We start from the raw sequence: 19,775 nt of genomic DNA on the forward strand, positions 1-19,775 counted from the left end.
GACGATACTGATAATGGGTTCTTGTCCCCTCACACTACCCACCCCCCACTCCCTCCTCTTTTGGCTCCTTTTAAATTATTGCTCCTTCTTACTCAGTTACTTCTTTTGGTAATTTCCCATCACCCAGGGCTTTTTTGTAATTCCATTGCTTTGCATTTTTGTCACTTAGCTTAGGGAAATGGGGTAGAACCTTGGAGAAGAACATGCAAAGGGAAGTCATTGAGTAAGGTTATTTCTAAAGCCAATTCTTGCTACAATTTTTACACGAGAGAGATATAAAGAAAGCAAAAATATAAAATAATATAATATAGAGATAGATTAAGAAAAAGTAAGTGAGTAAAAATTATGGTAGTATTTTTTATTATTTAGTAGTTTTGTAATTTATACAAATTTAATTTTCTTGCACTTTTAGTATTGGCATGGGAGGAACTGCTATTTTTCATTTTGGTTTAAAGAGGCTCATGTAAAAAGTATATTTGGATGGTCAAGTTAGATTGATAAATAAATACAAAATAAAATCAATTAAATTCCAAATTTGGGGTCATCTCTTTCATGAATTTTGAGGACTGTGTACATGAATTTGGATTTCCTTTTGCCTCTCTAGATTTTTTTGCTTTACAAATTTCAATTATTCATCACGTGTTATTTCCATTTTAGTTGTTGTGTGAAGATGGATTCAACAGTTGAAATTTTACAGGGCATTAGCTGGATTAAAAAGTTACTTCGGAGAATCCGAACTCGGCGAACACATGATCCATTAAAAAACAATGGACTAGGATTAATTTTAGGACAAAATTTGAACTCGTTTAATGAAAGTAAAATTTTGCCCTTTCAACCAGCAAAGTTTCACCTTTGCGGTAAAAATAGGTGAAACCAATTAACATACTAATGCTTATTGGAATTGTAGTGTATAATAGCCTTCAATCGGTTATTTATAATTAATATTAAGGGGTGAAGATTATTAACTTCATAAAATATTTTGTTAATGTGTTAAAAATTGAGATCATTATTTTTTTCATGACAAGGAAGAAGAGGATCTAAATAAAAGAAAAGTTGTTTTTTTCATTGCATACATACGTATACATATATACCTAAACTTGATTGGACTAAAGATTGATCATATATGGGATAAAAATAGATATTAATTTTTTTTAATATAATATATTCATTTTAACATTGTGAATAACCAATAAGGATAAAATTAAAATTATATTTTAAAATAAATATATCAATATATAATCTTATATCATACAAAATCTTGTTATTAATTTAAAATAATTTTAAATATAACACAAACTTATCTTTAAAATATATCAAGATTAATTTTTAAAGTTTAAGTATGACAAAGTTAACCTCAAATCAAGTCAGTGAAACGAGACTTTATAATTACGAAACTAATTAATAAAAAGGTTTGTAATTTTAGAATTTTTTTTATTTTGAAAAATGATTTAGTGAAAGGAAAAGACAGGGGTTTATATAGGGTCATTGGTGAGTCATTGTCGTTAGGTAATAAACAAAGCTAACAAGCAACATTATTGGCTTCTTGGAAAAGTTGTGTGGTATGTGTATACTTCTTTCTCTGTAATTTGGCTCCAACCTTTCACGGATATGGTGGATGGATAACAATTAGTTCATATGCCTATCTGTTATTTTCATTTAGAGCGTGAATGTTTGTTAAGTGGTATGAAAAACAATCATCAAGTGCAACTTTATGGTGAACTTTATAATTCAAAGTTATATGAATAACTCTTTTCCTATTTCTTCCATGTGCTGTTCTCTCTCAATATATATAGAAAGTGAAACACAGTTATTTCACATCACAAGAATAATATAATACATAGAAAAATATAAAATGTGAAACAATTTTGATGAAAGAAATTTGGTTGAAAACAATTCACCACTTTTACAAAACAAATTGATGATAATAATGAATGAAGAATAACACATTTTCTAAAGTAATTTATCAAAGGGTAGCGGTATTATGATGGGAAAATTCAGGTCAAACTAGAGAGAGAGAGAAAGAGAGATTTGTTTATAAATTTAAGCTTCACGTGCCAAGGATATACGATTTGCGATTTCCCTGAAATATATGGAATTAGGTTCTGACTCGAGGGTTTGACCTTGTTATTGTTAACTGGCATTATTTATTATAATAATACATAGTTCACATAAATCAAAGCTGAACAACAAAGACATATGCATAATCGGTGCCGTATATTACATAAAATAGAAGCTATGCTTAAATTAAAAAGAACATATATAGAGAGAGTAGGATCATAGACCTTATTTTTCAACCACTTTGAGCTATCTCGAAGTGTATATTTTCCCATATGTTTTCACATGAACATGTATCTGTTTGACCCACTTTATAGCAAGTAATAGCCAGCCACTTTGGTTGTTACTGTATATCGAATTTGGTTCTTCAAATATTAAAATCAAAATTGGCTATACCCTACCTGTGGTAGATTTGACCATATATATATATATATATATTTTCACAAGCCCTGTTGGTATACTAACACTTATATATTGTGATTTGGTGCTGTGCCTAGCATAATTATTTTGTCAAACTTGTGTCAATAGCACCATATATTTAATGATTTACATTAGAGAAGGGAGAAAAATATACACCATTCGGAAAGTCATTATATGGCTAAGTAATTATAGGGAGAAAAATATATTTCTTTCTTCAGCCCAAAGAAACTTCAGTGTTTTAGGGCATTAAAGTTTTAGTGAATCCATGTCCCAGTTATGACTTGAGCAACTTAGCCCAAAATTTATTAATTCGTATCTATATGATCCAAATTAACCTGCACCTATTTTTGGGCCTAATTGGAATTAGTCAAAATCACTTTGCTTCATGAAATTAAAGTCGGTTTTGGTATCTCAATGATTCAATATGTTTTCTTACCTTATGCTCACATCAGTCATACATCTTCCCCATGCCCTTGCCTTCTGGTTCATCTTTTTTTAATGTGCTTTTGTTAGAAACAATTTCTGAACCCTTTTTGTTGTTATTTAAGAACGGGTTTTCCTTGATGTATGTCAAGAGCACATGTTAAAAAATTAATAAATATTTTTTTGTTTATTAAATTATAATATTTAATATAATTAGTACATTAAATTTTGTGATTTTTTATTATTTTAAATTTTTATTACACCAAAATTTTTATTGTGCATCATTTGAGACGTGTTAAAATAATTAATATAATTATAAGTAACATACAAGTTCAGCTTAAATAATTTTTTTTAAAAAAATTGTTATGAGTTAGAAACAGTTTAAATGAGAGAATTTTTAAAAAAGAAATATAAATTGTTTTTGACTTATTATATAAATTTATTTATTTTTATACTGACATCTTTTCTTATTAAAACTTCTGTAGAAATTTACCATAAGGAAAAGAGAAAATATAAACAACTAGGACCACTGGTACAATTCCAAAAGTTTAACTTTACAAATGCTCTTAATACCAATCAGAGAATGGTAACCAATCAATATAAAATGAACACAGAATGGTAACCACTTCCCAGAAAGTACCAATCACCAAATCGTTAATGTTAGGATCAAAAGTGTGATATGCACGAGCCACTTTCAACTCTGCCTATTTTTGGCCACAATCCAACCAATGGTAGACTTTGTAAACAGAGATCTTGGCCTTTGAAATGATTGCTAAGAGCATTTGAAGTCACAAGCAACGTTGAAACTTTGTCCTTAACTTAGCCACGGGATATGAAAAGGACTCAGCTAATTTTACTTAATTTTTGGCCACAAACTTTTTCCCATAACCCAAAGACCCCGTGAGTGTATTGAAAAATATCATGCTCCTGATTGGTTATATAATGGCTAATCTATTAACAATCTAGGTGAAAAGATGTTGCTTTAGGTGATGGGCTACATTTGCTGCTCTTCAAATTGTTTTACTTTGGAGATAAGACCTTGATTTCTTTGTTACTAATGGCAAACACTTCTTGCTCCATTGAGTTGGAACCTAAGACACTCAATCAAGTGCAGCTCACCCAAGCAAGGGTACATAACTTCTCCTTTCACTATGTTTTTTTTCTCACTATTGAGTAATGCTATTTGTACACTTCACTATGCATTCCCAATCATTGTTTTGGTAATCTCTATTGTTTCATGCAGGAAGTAGCTGCAGAAGCAGTTCAAAAGTTGGAACCAAATGAAGCATCAACTCTGTTCATTAAGGTATGATACCCAACCTTGGACAGTTAGTTTATGTGCTTAGGATAATTTTACAATGGGCCCTATAATATTCGGCGTTGGCTTTGTTGAAAATTAAATCCATGACGAAATTTGAGGAAAGGTTACTTGTTCTACGGGTCGTCACCTTTAGTTGCAAATTTCTGAATGAATCCTCGTAAATTAGTCCTTTAGATCTTGCAGTACAAAAAGGCCTAAAATTTTATACCCCTATAACTTAACAGGCTTAAAATTAGCTATAGCTTGTAATTTAATTATTACCAGATGTTGGATATAACAAAATCAAGTTCTTCATTTTTCATAACTTTACTGATACACAGCATCCTTAACAACACATCTCATAAATTCTTAAATAATAGATAGATAGATTAAAGTGACAAAACATGCCTGTTGAATTTATTTCTAAATCAATATTTCAAAACAGGACATAAAATTAGGAACACAACATACAAATATAAATGGACTTGAACTGGATAGAAAGGATTCAAAATCCACTAAAATATCGGCATAGGATATTATAGTTCTGTGAGCAAGGAAATTCTGAAAAAAAATTAAATAAAAAGAGAGTCAAAGTCACACAAACTTTGTCAATTTAACTTAAGAAGATGAAATTACAATTTTAAGGAGTTCCTTGAGATTAAAATAACAAAAAACAACTATATTCGGTTTATTGGACCACAAAACCCTCCCTGTGCTTATTGCATTGCTTTGTCTTATTAATGAAATAATAAGCTTATTATTGGCAAAGAAGGGACTCATGCATCCAATAAAGGAGGTGACGTATATGGATGAAAATGGAAGCCAAGTTGATTACATGAAGAAGGGTGAGGCTATCCCTGACGACAAAGTTTGCCACTGCCAATGCTCATGCACTACTCAAACCCCATTTCATATTAACCTAAAAGAGCCCCTTTCAGCACCATTTTGATTTTGATTATGTTTCATGCTTGTAATAAATTTCTCCTTTCTTTTCTTCTTCTCAAAGATGCTAATGCAAATATTCCTACTATTTGCTAATAAATAAACAGTTCTAATATTTGGATGTTAAAAATTGTACCGTGTAAAATTATACATAAAAGCACAAAAGTGTTCCACCAAGACTATAAAGATTTTAGAATGTAGGTCTAATTTAATACTAGAGAAGATGGTGAATGAATCTAAACTTAAATGATATGTTTATCTAAATTTCTTTAAATAATTTATATTTGATGTCATCTTATTCGCATATATTGTTTATTTATTATTAACCCACTAACATAAAATTTTATATTGTACAACAAAGACTTATAAAAAATATTTTCTTATAAAAAAGGTTCAGTCTACGTAACCCAATGCGCCATGAAATACATTTTTCCTTGTAATATTTTCGGATAAGTGTAAGCTTTATTGGATAATGGGCCTACCTCTGTGTAATGATGGAAACTGGACCCAATTTCATCATGTAAATATATGGGATATTTCTTTTAACACAACCTTCGAAAATGAAATTTTATAAAGTGCCTCTCGAAATCTAATTTTAATAAATAAATATTTTGAATTTTATTTTAAAAAAGGTGATTGATTGAAAAATGGAGTGGTGAAAAAAATATCATATATATTGAATAAAAATCAAATTTGACAAAAAAAAGGAACAAAAATCAAAATATTTTCAGAAAACAAAATTGAAATTTTCATCGAGCAAAAATAAATCGAAGAATCCTGGCATGATTGTTCAACATTACTTCAGATGCCACCAAAGATTTAAAATAAAACAAAATAACAACGGAAAATTTATTCCACTTTATCCATATTCTTCAAATTTGTTCAAAATGTTTTCCAAAATCACATGTAATTTTATGTTTTTAATATAATAAATACATATATATTTTTTATGTTTTACTTACTTTATAGAATAATAAAAATATTGAACAATTAAAGTAAAACACAATATCTTTTTCTCCTTAAACTCTGAATTCAATATTATTTCAGGCATATATCACTTATATTATGATAAGAGTTCTTGTCTCAACATAGTTTATTTTAAATTATATTATTCTTACAAATATTTTTATAAATATATATATTTTTAGTTTTTAATATGTATCTTATTTAATAACTTAATTCTTTCTCTCTTTATAACTATTTAATATTTAAAATAATATTTGAGACACTACTAGCTGGTTCTTAGTTTGTGAGTGTTGAGATAGATCAGAATTTCCTTTTTTTTTTTTTTTTTGTGAACATAATCCTTATGTGTTTGTATTTTTGTTTAAGCAAAAAATTATTCGCTTAAGTAAAATTACAAGAACACAGAATATGAAGATCATATATTATGAGTGATCCGATGATCTGTTAAGAATGACACACCCACTTGATAATAAGATTAGTGTTCACATTTCTCATTAGACTTTGAAATTTAAAATCATCAATATGCAAAACCTGTGATTACATTAAAGTTCACGAATTATATTAAATATATCAAAGCTCTTCAATTTAGTTTTAGCTTAGAGGTGACCCATGAAATCTAAAATACTACTAAATTTTACCAAGTTTAAAACCATTTTCTTTTCAAAACAATATTTGAGGACAACCAAGTTGTCTCTTTTGCTATTGAGTTTTCTTATTGAGAAATGCTATTTTTTTTATGACTTTAAAATTAAATTGTTGAATGTCTATTGTTATTTTCATTTAAGTAAAAGTAAATTCATTTAAATAAATTTTTAAAAAAAATAACTTTAAAAACTTATAAAATTTGTTTAAGTAAATTTATATAATTTAACAAATTATATAAATGTTGAAGAAAAGTAAGTGGAAGAGTTAGAGAAAGAAAAAGAAAGGGCGAGAAAAAAAGTAGGAAGAAGAAGAAAGACGGAAAAAGTTGAATAAAAAATAAATTATTGCTTAAAAAAAAGGCATCTAATTTATAGAATATAATAGATCAAACTTTATTTTAACTAAAGATAATAATAAAGATAAATTTGAAAATAAATATACATGTAAAAATTGATATATAATTTTTTTGTTATAAAAACTATTTTATAAAATAAAATCTTATACTAATAAAAATATTATAAATAAAATAAAACAAGATAAAAAGAACTTTATCATTGTAAAATTTTGTAATTTTTTATAGTACTTATTTCTGTTTCTTTGTTTAAAAATACATATAAATTTAAAATTATTTTTTTTGTTTAAATTAATTGATTAATTTTCTTATTTGTCCTGTATTTATTTTGTTGCATTCTATGTCTTCGTTTATCTCTTAACTATCTATCACTTTTTTTCTTGTTTACTTTTTAATTCAAAAATTGATGAGAATTTTTGTTTGAAAATTTTGTAAAATATTCATCAAACATTCATTTTTTAAACATGGTTTAAGAAGACAAAACTTCATTATTAGATAATTGTTTGAATATTTAATTCACATTCATAATATTCCATTAAAATAATTTATATTTATATATTTAAATTAAGTGTGTCTTTAAATTTGCGTTAATTTGGTTTAAATGCTGTGTAGAATGCATAGACAAAAAGAGCTGCCGTGACATGTGCTTAGAATTTATGCATTGCGTAATTATTTAATTAAAAAAAACTTAATTAACTTAAAAATAAGTGAATGACAAAGATGCTACATAATCTAATCTAAAATACCCGAAATTACAATTAATTATTAGACCTTTATATTTATACCTCATATTAAAAACATTTATATCTGTTTTTCTTTTCATACTTAAGCATTGCATAAAGTTTTAAACCAAAGGTTTTAAAACATAACATAATTACCAATATTGGAATGAAATATAGTAATATATGTACAAAGGTAAAAAACTCCCATGTCAACACACAAATTTTACCCTTCTTCCTCTTCTCTCTCTCTCTCTCTCTCTCATGCTCCATTTAAAAACCTGCAGCCCCCAGAAGGTCATTCATTCTCACTACCCCACCTTTCTACACCACTGCTCAAACACAATCATTGAACAGTGTCGGTATTAAAAAAGCATCAGTTCCCTTTAAAAAGAAAAGAGATCAAAACAGGGGAAAACAGAGCAGAAGCTACTCTGAAGGATGGTGAGTGAGCAGAGAACACCAGAGGAGACTTTGCAAGAGTCAAAGGTGGCAGCTTTGGAGAGTAGTGGCACAATGAGTGGACCGCTCGTCGGAGCCGCTGCCGGAACCCGCCGTCGCCGGAGGACTGAAGCTATGCAACTGATTCTGAGGATGTTATGCATGGCCACTTCATTGGTTGCACTCTCACTCATGGTCACTGCCAAGGAATCTAGCTCAGTCTCTATCTATGGTTTTCTCTTACCTATTCACTCCAAGTGGTCTTTCTCTGAATCCTACGAGTATGCTTCTTCCATTTTTTTTTTCACCGAATGCTTCATGATCTGCTTCACTCTTTCTCTCTATGCCGATTCAAGATTTTTTTTCTTAAAATATATTGTTAAGGGTTGTGTTTCATTTTTCCTTTTCTACTTTCCCTTTTTATGCTAATTTGAAGAGTTGTTCGCGAAAAAATGTTGAGTCTTACTTTATTTGATATTTTGCACTCTGGTTTCCCATAGGAGAGAGAAAAGGAAAAAAGAGAAAAAAAAAAAAACCAACGTAAGTTGTGTTTCTGAACTAACTAAAAAATGTTTCTTGTAAGAAGAATCTGAAGGAAATTAGCGCTTCTTCGAGTAAAGAACGTGTTGAATTATAAATACAGGATATCAAATTCACACTGAAAACCGTTTCTTCATTTCCCAACATTTTCTTGGCAACCAAGCCCAAGTTCATGAGAGTTTGCTTTTCTTATTTTATTTTTGAAACAGATTGAGTTTAAGTATCTCACAATAATAAAAACATTAAAGTTAACAAAATCGATATTTTATTAGTATTATTATTTGCCAGCAATGTCTTGGGGCTGTGGATTTAAGTTAATTACTGGGTTGTGGACAAAATTGACCAAGAAAAGTGGGACCTTGAAGGGGTTTGTTTGTCAAGTCATCATGACATCTGAATGAACAGTCATAGGCCCGTGATGGAATTTCTCTTTTTTTCCTTTCTTTTGCACTTTTTTTTTTGTGTTTGTTTGTCCCTTTGCCTCTGTGTCTTTTTAGACTTTGCAAACTTTGAAAAATTTCCCCCATACCTTAAACTAATGATACACTAGAAAATATGATTTAAAATTGATCTTAAATGTTGTACAGTCTTCGTTTCTTACCTTTAGCTTTTGAATTTATGACTGGTTACTTTGCTTGCTTATGATATAATAAAAAATATATATTTACAAGTGTACAACTTGAAATTGGAAATAATCTATAAAATTAGTTTCTTAAATTTTTCTTATTTGTAAATATAAATTTAATGATTATTATGAATTCTGATGGGCAGATATCTTGTTGGGGTTTCGGTTGCTGTTGCAGCTCACTCCTTGTTGCAATTTCTCATTGGCACATCGAGATTTCTTAGGATGTCTTCTGTGATTCCTTCTAGAAATCATGCCTGGCTTATTTTTGCTGGAGATCAGGTATATATATATATTATATAGATATGATGCATATTTTTAAGGTTGTTCTTGTGATCAAAATTGTTTCATAAAATACAAAATTTGGCAATGAGGAGCGAAACGTAGAGCTGTAGATCACATGTCTAGACTTGATACTCCTTTGGTCCCTGTCCCATCATTTGTAACTAACATGCAATTTTTTTGGAAGCAATTTCAATTAAATTCTATGGTATCAACTATGAACAGTTGTTCAGTGCAATGCATTAGCTAGAATCCAAAGTGAAGCAGAGGAATAGCTTTTATTTCTTAATTATTAGTGGGACCAAACTTGTATGGATCGTCTTTTTATGCTACCTTTGTTTCTAAATTATTTACAACAAGCAATGGGTTAATATTGGACTTGAGAATTAACCATGATGGGTCCTTTATATGGTGAAATTGTAGGCATTTGCTTATGCATTGATGAGTGCTGGATCTGCTGCATCTGGGGTGACCAATCTGAATCGCACAGGAATTAGACACACAGCACTGCCAAATTTTTGCAAGCCATTGCACAAGTTTTGTGACCATGTTGCCATCTCAATAGCCTTCACTTTCTTCAGTTGTTTTTTGCTGGCTACATCTGCTGTTCAGGATGTAATATGGCTATCCCAACACTGATATTGTTTCATATTATTCCACGTAAAATGTAACAAATCATCTGACACTATATTTTCCATACAATGATCCCTATCCTTTTAGACTTTGTAGTGATCAGTGTTCTTGTTTTCATCTCTCTTACATCTAGGTGTTATTTCTCATATGTTATATGAAAGACCCATGTATCCACTTGTTCATTGGCTTGTGATATCAAATGCCAATACGATTGCTATGAGCAATCTTATACTTTAAAGTAGGTTAAATATTTCAATTACATTTTACGCCTATTGCAATTTGAACATTGTTACACATCTTTTTACCATGATAATCGTATATTTTTAGAGAATTTTTATTTTTAATTTTTTGTCTCTTCCTATAACATTATTTATTTTCACTTTCTCTTTTCTTCTTCTACTTTGTGTACTATACCAGTGATTTTCCTTTTTATTGATGTTGCATATTTCCCATTGCGAAAGGTATTTCACACTGACCGAAACGGACATTAATCTTCAAACTTAAAAAATCAAATCCATTTGGATAACACTTGTACGTGTAGGCTAGGATTTCACACCATGACTTATGAACATCTAATTTCATTCATTCGGTTAGTTCGAAAATAATTTATGTTGCCGTGGACACGTAGCTTTCATTTTAATTAGCATCATGATTAACTTTGTAATGAAGTCAAAATTTATTTGCAATAATAATTTTTTTTCAAATTGTATTTGGTTTTTAGTATTATGAATATGTCTCATAATTCATCTAATGTGCGGATTGATTCCAAATTTTCGATTAATTGTTACATAAATTTATATTTAAATATTCAATATTGTTGTGAGATAGGACGATGAAGCGGGTAGGGTGTCAATATTTTCTTACCTAGAAAGTTTTTATCCCCAAAATCTATAAGGTGGGTAGGGCTGAATTTGGGCAAAAACTTGCCCTAAAATACTTCATTGCCAAGCCTAAGAAGTACATCTGATAATTGAGTTGGGCTGTTAGAAAATCACGTCAGGTTAGTTATAAAGCTTTGAACCAGAGGGAATTAATCTTTTGAATTTACCCTCGGGCTTGGATTTTAAAAAATTGAGAGTCAAAAAGACCAAATTAAAATAGCATTTTTTAGAATTAAATTTTTTAGACAACTACATAGAAAATGTGTAATGTTACATTGGAGGGGAAATATGTTGCAAAATTAAGTTCCTTTTTTTTAAACAGTTAAATTCACATTAATATGAGTGAAATACTAGTTTTAGTGAACATTTTGTCTGAAATTAGTGTAGGCCCTTTTCCTACTCCATATAATCACTGTCATTTAACTTACTTAATACTCCTTGATTATGAGGATACATTCGTTTTTGGGGTCCATGGATCAATTGGTTTGCACACAGCTAATTAACTTAAATTCCATTCAGGCCTTGATAAAATTCTATTAAGGATCAGGCCCATAAAACTCAACCCTGTTCCTACAGTGCTCATGATTTGTGCCCAAGTTTTATTTTAGATAGGGGATAGGAATGACATATTTCATTGATAACTTCAGATTAAAGCATGCTCCCATATGGTTGCTGCTTTTTAATTCAGAAATTGAATAACATAATTCTTGCTGCACATTTTATAAATTAAATAAAATAATAAAGAAAGGAAATGCAGAAAAAGACAGACTTTGAGTTACGTTACTAACTATCTCAGCCTCATTCAAAATGTCATCAAAATGAACTGTGCCACGAACCCCTTTCCAATGTACACAGTTATTACCAACAATCCAAAACCACCCAGTAACCGCCACGTCACCCCACGTACGTAATCGCCTTTATGTTCCTCTTAATAGGCCATGCACTCATGCACGTCTGTTATATATACGTTGATACTTGCCTTTACAATATTGTGTATTTTTTTATAACCATTAATAATTGCTTTTCAGTGTTGTTGGGTGAAAAAGAAGAACTCAAATATGGCATCCTTTCCGGGCATCTTTTGTGCTACTATGATTCTTATTTTGGCTGCCGCGGATTCTTCAGTTGAAGCTTCTAGGATTTTCAAAGTGGGTAACCGCTTGGGTTGGAATGATCCTGGCCCCAACAATACTGCATTTTATAATCAATGGGCTGCAAGGAACAGGTTTCAAGTTGGTGACTCTTTGGGTAAGTTTGATTTCATACCCCACTATTCACTACACATAAGTGAAGTCACATCACTCATTTATTCACTGCATGTGAATGCAATTTGGGTTTGTCTATAAAAAGTTAATACACTTTGTTTACCTAAGATGAGGTTATTTATTCTGTAGGGTAACTTAGACAAACCCATGGAACTAAGAATGAACTTTTCTTAGTTACCTTTTGCGTTACATTTTATTATTTTATGTTTCTTTTGGGAAAATTTTGCATTTTGTTTCAAATAGTGAGGGATTCCAATAGAGATGTGGTGATTCATTTTTTTCTTTGAGCAGTTTTTGAGTACCATAATGACTCAGTTCTGACTGTGGAGAAATGGGATTACTTTCATTGTGACTCAAATAATCCCATCAACACATTTGATGATGGGAACAGCACTGTCATTCTTGATAGACCTGGGACCTTCTACTTCATCAGTGGAACTGAAGATCATTGCCAGAATGGCCAGAAATTAACTGTAGAGGTGATGTCGCCACATGCAATTCCAAACTCTCCATCACCCTCCATTTCCATTGCACCACAAGGTTTCTCAGCATTGGCTCCTTCAGCTTCTCATGGCTCAAGGGTTTCTGCCTACATGGGTCTTGCTTCTGTCTTTATGGCTCTTTTGACCACATTTGCAATTGTTCATCTGTTAGCAACTTGACTTCTTGTTCTGGTCAAATTGGTTCACTAGTTTTTTGTTTTTTACTACTATTATTATTGATTGAGTGTGATTCGTCTAGGTATTAGCATTTGAACTATAATTATTTTTGTCTATCATCCATTTTGATGATATTATGTTATGATTTTTGTCCTTTATTTATAATCCTGGGTTGACTTTTTTTTTCTCTCTCTCTCTCTCTCTCTCGTATGCGTTTAATTGCTTTTGCATCAAGTTGTGTTAGTGTATTGGGTGTTCTTCACTTTACCTCCTCTTCTCTGTCAACTAGGAAAACATGTATTTCCAACAAATAGAAAAGAACAATGTTTTTAGTAGATATTTTATTGGATAACAGGATTAAAAAAAGAAAAAAGAAGAAATGTGACAGAGAGTTTGAATCCATTCCGTAGAAATTTCAGCTTTCGACTCTACTAATCACAGAATCTGCCACTGCATGCAGCATATAAAGAGTAAGCAATTCAAAATTTTGTTGTGGTTTTAACTCTACGATCTGGACTTTGATAGTTGTTGATTATGTTTCTAAATAACTAAATATAGATAATTATTTCCCGTACCGTTAACTTCCTTTCCCATATCCCTTTTCAAAATTTTGGAGCAGTAACATGAAAACTTTAGTTCAATATAATCTGCTGCACGTGTAAACTTTATTATGAATGTTCATATTGATAGCACTCTAGATATTTATCTGACTATTGTTTTGACACATCAAGCCCATATATTGGAAATCACGGTACTTGAATCGTTAAATGTATAAAAAAAAAAAACTTCTTTATAAAATCATGAATAGTTAAATCATGGGTGCGTAATGTAATTATACTATTAATCACTATCACACCATTTTTCTTTGTCCCACTAAAATTACCTTCAACTTTTATTTTATTGTCAACGAATCACCTTCATATACAATACTGAATGGGCCCAAACTTGAAAAGGCTGAAATTTGGTTTCCAATCAAAACATTTGTAATGCCTAAACAATACTGAAGGTCCATATTCGTGCATATATCTTAATTATACCAGCTTTTCTTGGACCGAAAAACAAAATCTGCTTTTTCCCACCTTCCTTCCACATCCCAGAGAGAGAAAGAGATCTGTCTTTTATTGTAGGCAAAATGTTTATAGTTGTTATGATTCGATAAATTTATGACCAATTTCCTCCATGAAAAGAGGATAATAAAAGATGGCAAAGAATTAGAAGGAATAAACTTTTGCTTAAGTAGCGCATATTTGTAGAAGGGACATGTTTTATTCTGCCATAAAATACTAAAAGAATGTTAAACATAGGTTTTTTTCTTTTTCATTCTTAATTTATTGTTTCTTTCTCATATTCTTCTAATTTTTAATAACTTTTAGCTAATAATTAAGAATGTGTTACATATTTATTATGTTTCTCTTACACTTTTCTAATTTTTAATAACTTTTAACTAATAATCATAAATGTGTTAGAGATTGTGTTGCTAACTTTGGTATTTTTTAAATTAAAAATTTGTCAAATCAAAATTCTTAGACAAATCCCTTATCTTGACAATAATAAAACTATTTCGTTATAATTTCAATCACGAATGATGTCCTCTTCACATTTCATTTAAGGGTTTAAAAGTGGAAAAATAAATTAAAAATCAAGAGGAATAGGCTAAAAGTGGCACGTTCAAATTTGGATTGCTCCATCTCCCTTTGTACCCTTATGTAGAGTGCGACAAACTTAATTTGGCACTTAAGCATTACAATTACAATTATTGATAGAACACGCCATTTAAAGGGAATCAATCTCTTCCTTCGATCATAGCCAACCAATTCAAACTGAATATGCATTATGTGTGTGTGATAGGGAATGAAGTGACCGAAAATATTATAACTAAATATATCCAAAGTTAGCATCTAGACCTCAGCATTAGCTTCCTTTCTTACGGTTGCAAAACCTAATGCATGCAAAAATATGTTTTATGGTTATAATAATTGGTACCTCTTTTCTAGATGAATGATATGGTTCATATTGTTATATAATCCAGTACCAACTAGATGAATGATATGCTTAACTTTATATTAATAGGGGTTTCATCATAAGATTTCGGCCAAATGCTAGTCTTCAATTTTTTTTTATATATTTTTGGTTTTCTCCTTTGTCAATGTGTTTTTGTCTTTTCATATTGCAATTCTCACATTTGACATGCTTCCAATCAGTTGTTATTTTTATTTCTTAAAAATAAACATTAATTTGAAAAATTTTAAAGCAAAAAAAAAGGTCAATAAACTGTATGTAGAGCAATGACACCACAATGATTATAGGATCCCACCACTTGAAAAAACTGCCATTACTTTCTGGATCGCAATCTATATAGAATATCTTGTTTTAACAGGACAATTTAGTCTTCTTGCATTATTGAAAGTGGTGACTGTAATTATGAAATAATTTAAAACCAGACAGACCGAGCTGCTAATCATCAATTGCATACAATTTGTATCTAATAGCTCAAGGAATAAAGTTTGAGTTTAATAATTGAGGGACCTCACAAGTAATGATGTATATTTATTATAAAAAAAAAAACTATTTGATATTTTTGTTGTATTGATTAATATCACTACCTGAAATTTCTGATATAAAAGAAAAATAGGCTGCATTTTGTCCTGAAAAATATTATTATCAAAAGGGTATGTCCAACAATTCATTTTTTTAAAGTGAGCATACACGTTTGCAAAATTTGTTTTCATTCCCACTTTTGAAAGCACCGTGAGTCACTCAACTTTCCTGCTTTGGAGACCTATGCAGCTATTACCCCTTTTATGTTTATTAGCTTTGTCCCTTTCACTTGAGTTTTCTCAAGTAGTAGTAATTTAAATGACGACCTTAATCATTAAATACTTTGGAGTTCCATATTTAATATAATATGTTTTGGGTCTTTTTAATACACAATTTAGTTAAGTACTTATTTAATAATTTATTTTTACACAATAACTTATATCATAAAATTTATTTTTATTAAATAATATTAAAATTATGTCTTGAATTCAAGTCTCGATATAGTAAACTAGAAAAAATTTATTATGAGTAACTTATTAAAAAAAAATACAAAACATAAATTACTTTTATAAACTTTTTGAAACCAACCCTTAACCTTTAAATGGTACAAGTGTAGGGTGTAAATCAATGAAAACATGTAGCAACTATAATTTTTAAAACAGAGAAAGCAAGTCTCATCATGATTATGATCAGTAAAACCCAAATTTGATTCGGACTTTTCTCAAGGAAGAGACACATCACAACTTGGCAAGTCACGTTGTGCTGACAATCTCTGTCTCTTCTCTATAGCTAGCAAGCATTAATTATGAACAATTACTTGTCCCACCAGCTTGTTAAATTCGCTATTAGTCTACTCAACTTTTGTTTTCACCATGCAACTATGGTTGATTAATCGGTTTGAAGTAGAGCTCCCCCAAATTAGGAAGTGCTTTTTCTACTATTAAATATTTATCGACTGTTAATTTTACATGTATATATAAATTATTTCAAATATGAATCTGATAAGTTTAAAAAACTTAATATGTTTTGTGCAGTTTTATTATTTAAAAAGTGATTCTTTTATACAATTTAAATGAAATAGATAATTTTAAAATATTTATAAACGGAAATTGTTTTAAACAATTAATTATAACAATAGTTAATTATTAAAATAAAGTTCTTTTTGCAGGCAATTACAACTCACGCATATTATTAGAGTAATCCTCAATAAAATCATTTATATAAGTTGGTTTTAGATGTTGCAAAATCGTACAATTAATTAATAGAAATGCTCTAGGTGTATGCTTGGATTTGATTATTTAATGAGAAACATTTTTGTATTATGAACTCTTTTTAGGAAGCTAATAAATTCAATATTTATTGAAAATAAACTAAACTTAACATACACTAAGTTATAAAATTAATTAGATTGTTGTCTAATCTTATATGCACCTATTTTTAACTAGGAAAATGACCACAAAGCTAAGGCATGAATCACATCACAAGAAATGTTCTAAGAAACACGTACATATATATTCTCATGGCAATAATTAACATGGTTAACCAAAGAAGAAAAAAATTAACCCATGATCCTTATAGCTGTCAACAATGTCTAAACAAAGTCGAACACAAAAAATAATAGTCTTGACAAGGAGTCTGCCAAAAATAGTCTCAAAAATCATAACATTGACACGCCCAGTGGGACTCGAACTCACAATCGCCTGATTAGAAGTCAGGCGCCTTATCCATTAGGCCATGGGCGCTCTTTTGAGTAGGATCCTATCATAAAACTAAATAACAATTTTAATTTTATAACTTCTTAATTTAAAACATATATTAATTTTTTAAAAATTTGGAGTCCGAAACATAATTTTAGAGTTATTGCGTGAAATTATAATAATATAAAAAACGAATTTCAAAAAATCTTGTGTATAGTTTCTGTGAAGTTCAGTCTACAACTTTTCATTTTTACTGAAAAAATGAAGTACGTGTTGAATGTCCAAACAAATAAAACATTCAAAATTAATTATAATATATTTTTATAAGCATAATTGATACACATTGGCACGTGACAATCAGAGGTACTCATTAATATGTAATCGTTTTGTCCGAATTGACTTGGAGTAATATGTACTGATTTGTATTAATCTCTTTCATAATTAATACTTGAAGAATAATAGTTAAAAAAGGAAAAATATATCTACTGAAAAATATTTAAAAAATATAAATTAACAACAGATTTTATTATTTCTTATTTGAAAATATTTAATTAATATTTTGAAAGCAGTGGTTAATACCTGTCTTTTTTGAAAGCTAAATTGAACTACTGTACAAGTCTATCACGTGGCGACGCATTTTCAACTAATGCATTCTAGAATTCAGTGAAGTGTTCCAAATCAACTCCGTTTTAGAGTCTGAATGACGTTCCCTTGTCGTCATATAGAATTTCAAAAACATTATAACGGCTTAATTGGAATAATTCGACGTGTGACGAATATTCAAAATCAAACCTTTCAACGGTACATTTTCCTAAAACGCAATCCGTTTTCTTTTCGTCCAATGATCTTTTACACTACATCTTCGTGTTAGCTTTTACGGATTTGAATCTTTCCATAATGCTTTTGTTTTTTTTTATTCCACCTTCTTTCTTTCTGTCCTGACCCTTTTAACCAAACAAAAGAAACTTGTATTAATTTAATAAGTACCTGTTTAAGAAAATATTTTATATTGTAAAGTTAAGTTCACATGTTATAAAATTAAAAAAAAAAATCTTATATTGTAAATATCTGTTTAAGAAAATTGTATTAATTGCTTAAAGTTAATTTCAAATTTTGATAATTTTTTATTTAAAACGGCAAGCCAAGTCAAATGATGAGAGTTGGAAGGCAAGTATTTGGATTAGATAATTGGCAATATAAAATATGAAACCAATGTCATCGCATTTACTGTGATTTATATGATATAATTTTGTTTTGAGTTTTAATAAAAGAATTATTTATTAATTCTTTAGTTAAAATTTTAAGACATTCATGAATATCTTAATTTATATACATATAATGATTTATAACTATTTTAAGTAATAAAAAACGAAAATAATCTCCCATACCAAATGCCAAGAAAGACAAAAGAAGGGATGAGTGATTGTTAAGGGAGTGATAATGGAAGATGACACATACACATTAACGGATATAATAATAATAGTACATTGACAATTGCACTTTTAAAAGACTACAAATGATAAAGCTATCGGAAATATGTAGTATATTTTTGGAATGTGTATGAATATAAAGTTTAAAAAATATATCACATTATGTATAGTGTTAACTTTTAATAATTTAAATTATGGAACTCTTAAAGCTATACAACGGTTAAAGGTAAGACTAATCTCAACAACTAATTTGATCATATGGATAATATGTATGTACATTATAAAACACTAACTCGTGTATATTTATGTATTATTTTTTTAATGTGTATGTAGATACATAATAAAAATGGATATCCAAAATATTTATCATGTTAAAAATATAAATTTAGTGTTTTTAAATTAATTAAAACAACTAATAGAATATATTTAATGGTTTACATTATATGTATTTATAAGTATGCAATATATTTTTTAGTTCACTTGAGAAATGTTAATAATATTTGTTAATATATTTTTTATTATTAGATAAAAATTATTAGGTCTTGTAATAAATGGTACACATTAAATAAGGGTGAAGTTTCCATCATGTAAGGTTTGTTTATAATATTAATTGAGATTTTATAATTTATAAGTACATGAATGAATTGAGTTAGTTAGTAAAATTAAATAAAATATATTAAACGATTAAACAAATATATGATATTATATTAATATAAATGAACATGTGTTAAATGCATGTATAATTTGCTTAAAAACACAAATATACATAGAAAATAAAATTATTGGTCAGTATTAGTTATAAGCTGAATGTTATGTAAATAAATTTTTCAAAAAATTAACTTGAAAATGTTATTTTTTATTTAATAGTTACTAAATAACTCTATTAGTTTATTAGTTATAAAAAAAGTTGTACAAATTTCTAAATAAATTATAAGGTTAATAAACTCTAGGTGAGCCTTATA

General features: G+C 29.1%; 2 protein-coding genes, 1 non-coding gene and 1 pseudogene across 3 annotated transcripts; 3 read left to right on the top strand and 1 right to left on the bottom strand.

The window, feature by feature from the left end:
- Window positions 1–3,882: 3,882 nt before the first annotated feature.
- LOC113857294 lies at window positions 3,883–5,147 on the top strand. The gene is made up of 3 exons (XM_027489109.1): window positions 3,883–4,027; window positions 4,142–4,204; window positions 4,971–5,147. The coding sequence occupies exons 1-3, from the start codon at window positions 3,956–3,958 to the stop codon at window positions 5,145–5,147; spliced, it is 312 nt and encodes a 103-aa protein (XP_027344910.1). The 5' UTR covers window positions 3,883–3,955.
- Window positions 5,148–8,263: 3,116 nt separating this feature from the next.
- On the top strand, window positions 8,264–10,365 carry LOC113857079 (CASP-like protein 3A1). Its single transcript, XM_027488795.1, has 3 exons — window positions 8,264–8,544; window positions 9,575–9,710; window positions 10,134–10,365. The coding sequence occupies exons 1-3, from the start codon at window positions 8,264–8,266 to the stop codon at window positions 10,347–10,349; spliced, it is 633 nt and encodes a 210-aa protein (XP_027344596.1). The 3' UTR covers window positions 10,350–10,365.
- Window positions 10,366–12,282: 1,917 nt separating this feature from the next.
- On the top strand, window positions 12,283–13,151 carry LOC113857212 (annotated as a pseudogene).
- A 4,204-nt stretch (window positions 13,152–17,355) lies between these two features.
- On the bottom strand, window positions 17,356–17,428 carry TRNAR-UCU. The gene has a single exon. It is a non-coding gene; the product is annotated as a tRNA-Arg (tRNA).
- Window positions 17,429–19,775: the final 2,347 nt, after the last annotated feature.

Source organism: Abrus precatorius, unplaced genomic scaffold, assembly GCF_003935025.1.
Source record: "Abrus precatorius isolate BTA unplaced genomic scaffold, Abrus_2018 Scaffold153, whole genome shotgun sequence".
Lineage (NCBI taxonomy): Eukaryota > Viridiplantae > Streptophyta > Magnoliopsida > Fabales > Fabaceae > Abrus > Abrus precatorius.

Bases quoted from the DNA above. Each gene is read 5' to 3' on its own strand.
- LOC113857294 (XM_027489109.1), top strand. From the start codon at position 3,956: ATGGCAAACACTTCTTGCTCCATTGAGTTGGAACCTAAGACACTCAAT. The intron at 4,028-4,141 runs GTACATAACTTC...TGTTTCATGCAG, and splicing joins TGCAGCTCACCCAAGCAAGG to GAAGTAGCTGCAGAAGCAGT. The intron at 4,205-4,970 runs GTATGATACCCA...TTGGCAAAGAAG, and splicing joins CATCAACTCTGTTCATTAAG to GGACTCATGCATCCAATAAA.
- LOC113857079 (XM_027488795.1), top strand. From the start codon at position 8,264: ATGGTGAGTGAGCAGAGAACACCAGAGGAGACTTTGCAAGAGTCAAAG. The intron at 8,545-9,574 runs GTATGCTTCTTC...TCTGATGGGCAG, and splicing joins TCTTTCTCTGAATCCTACGA to ATATCTTGTTGGGGTTTCGG. The intron at 9,711-10,133 runs GTATATATATAT...GTGAAATTGTAG, and splicing joins TTATTTTTGCTGGAGATCAG to GCATTTGCTTATGCATTGAT.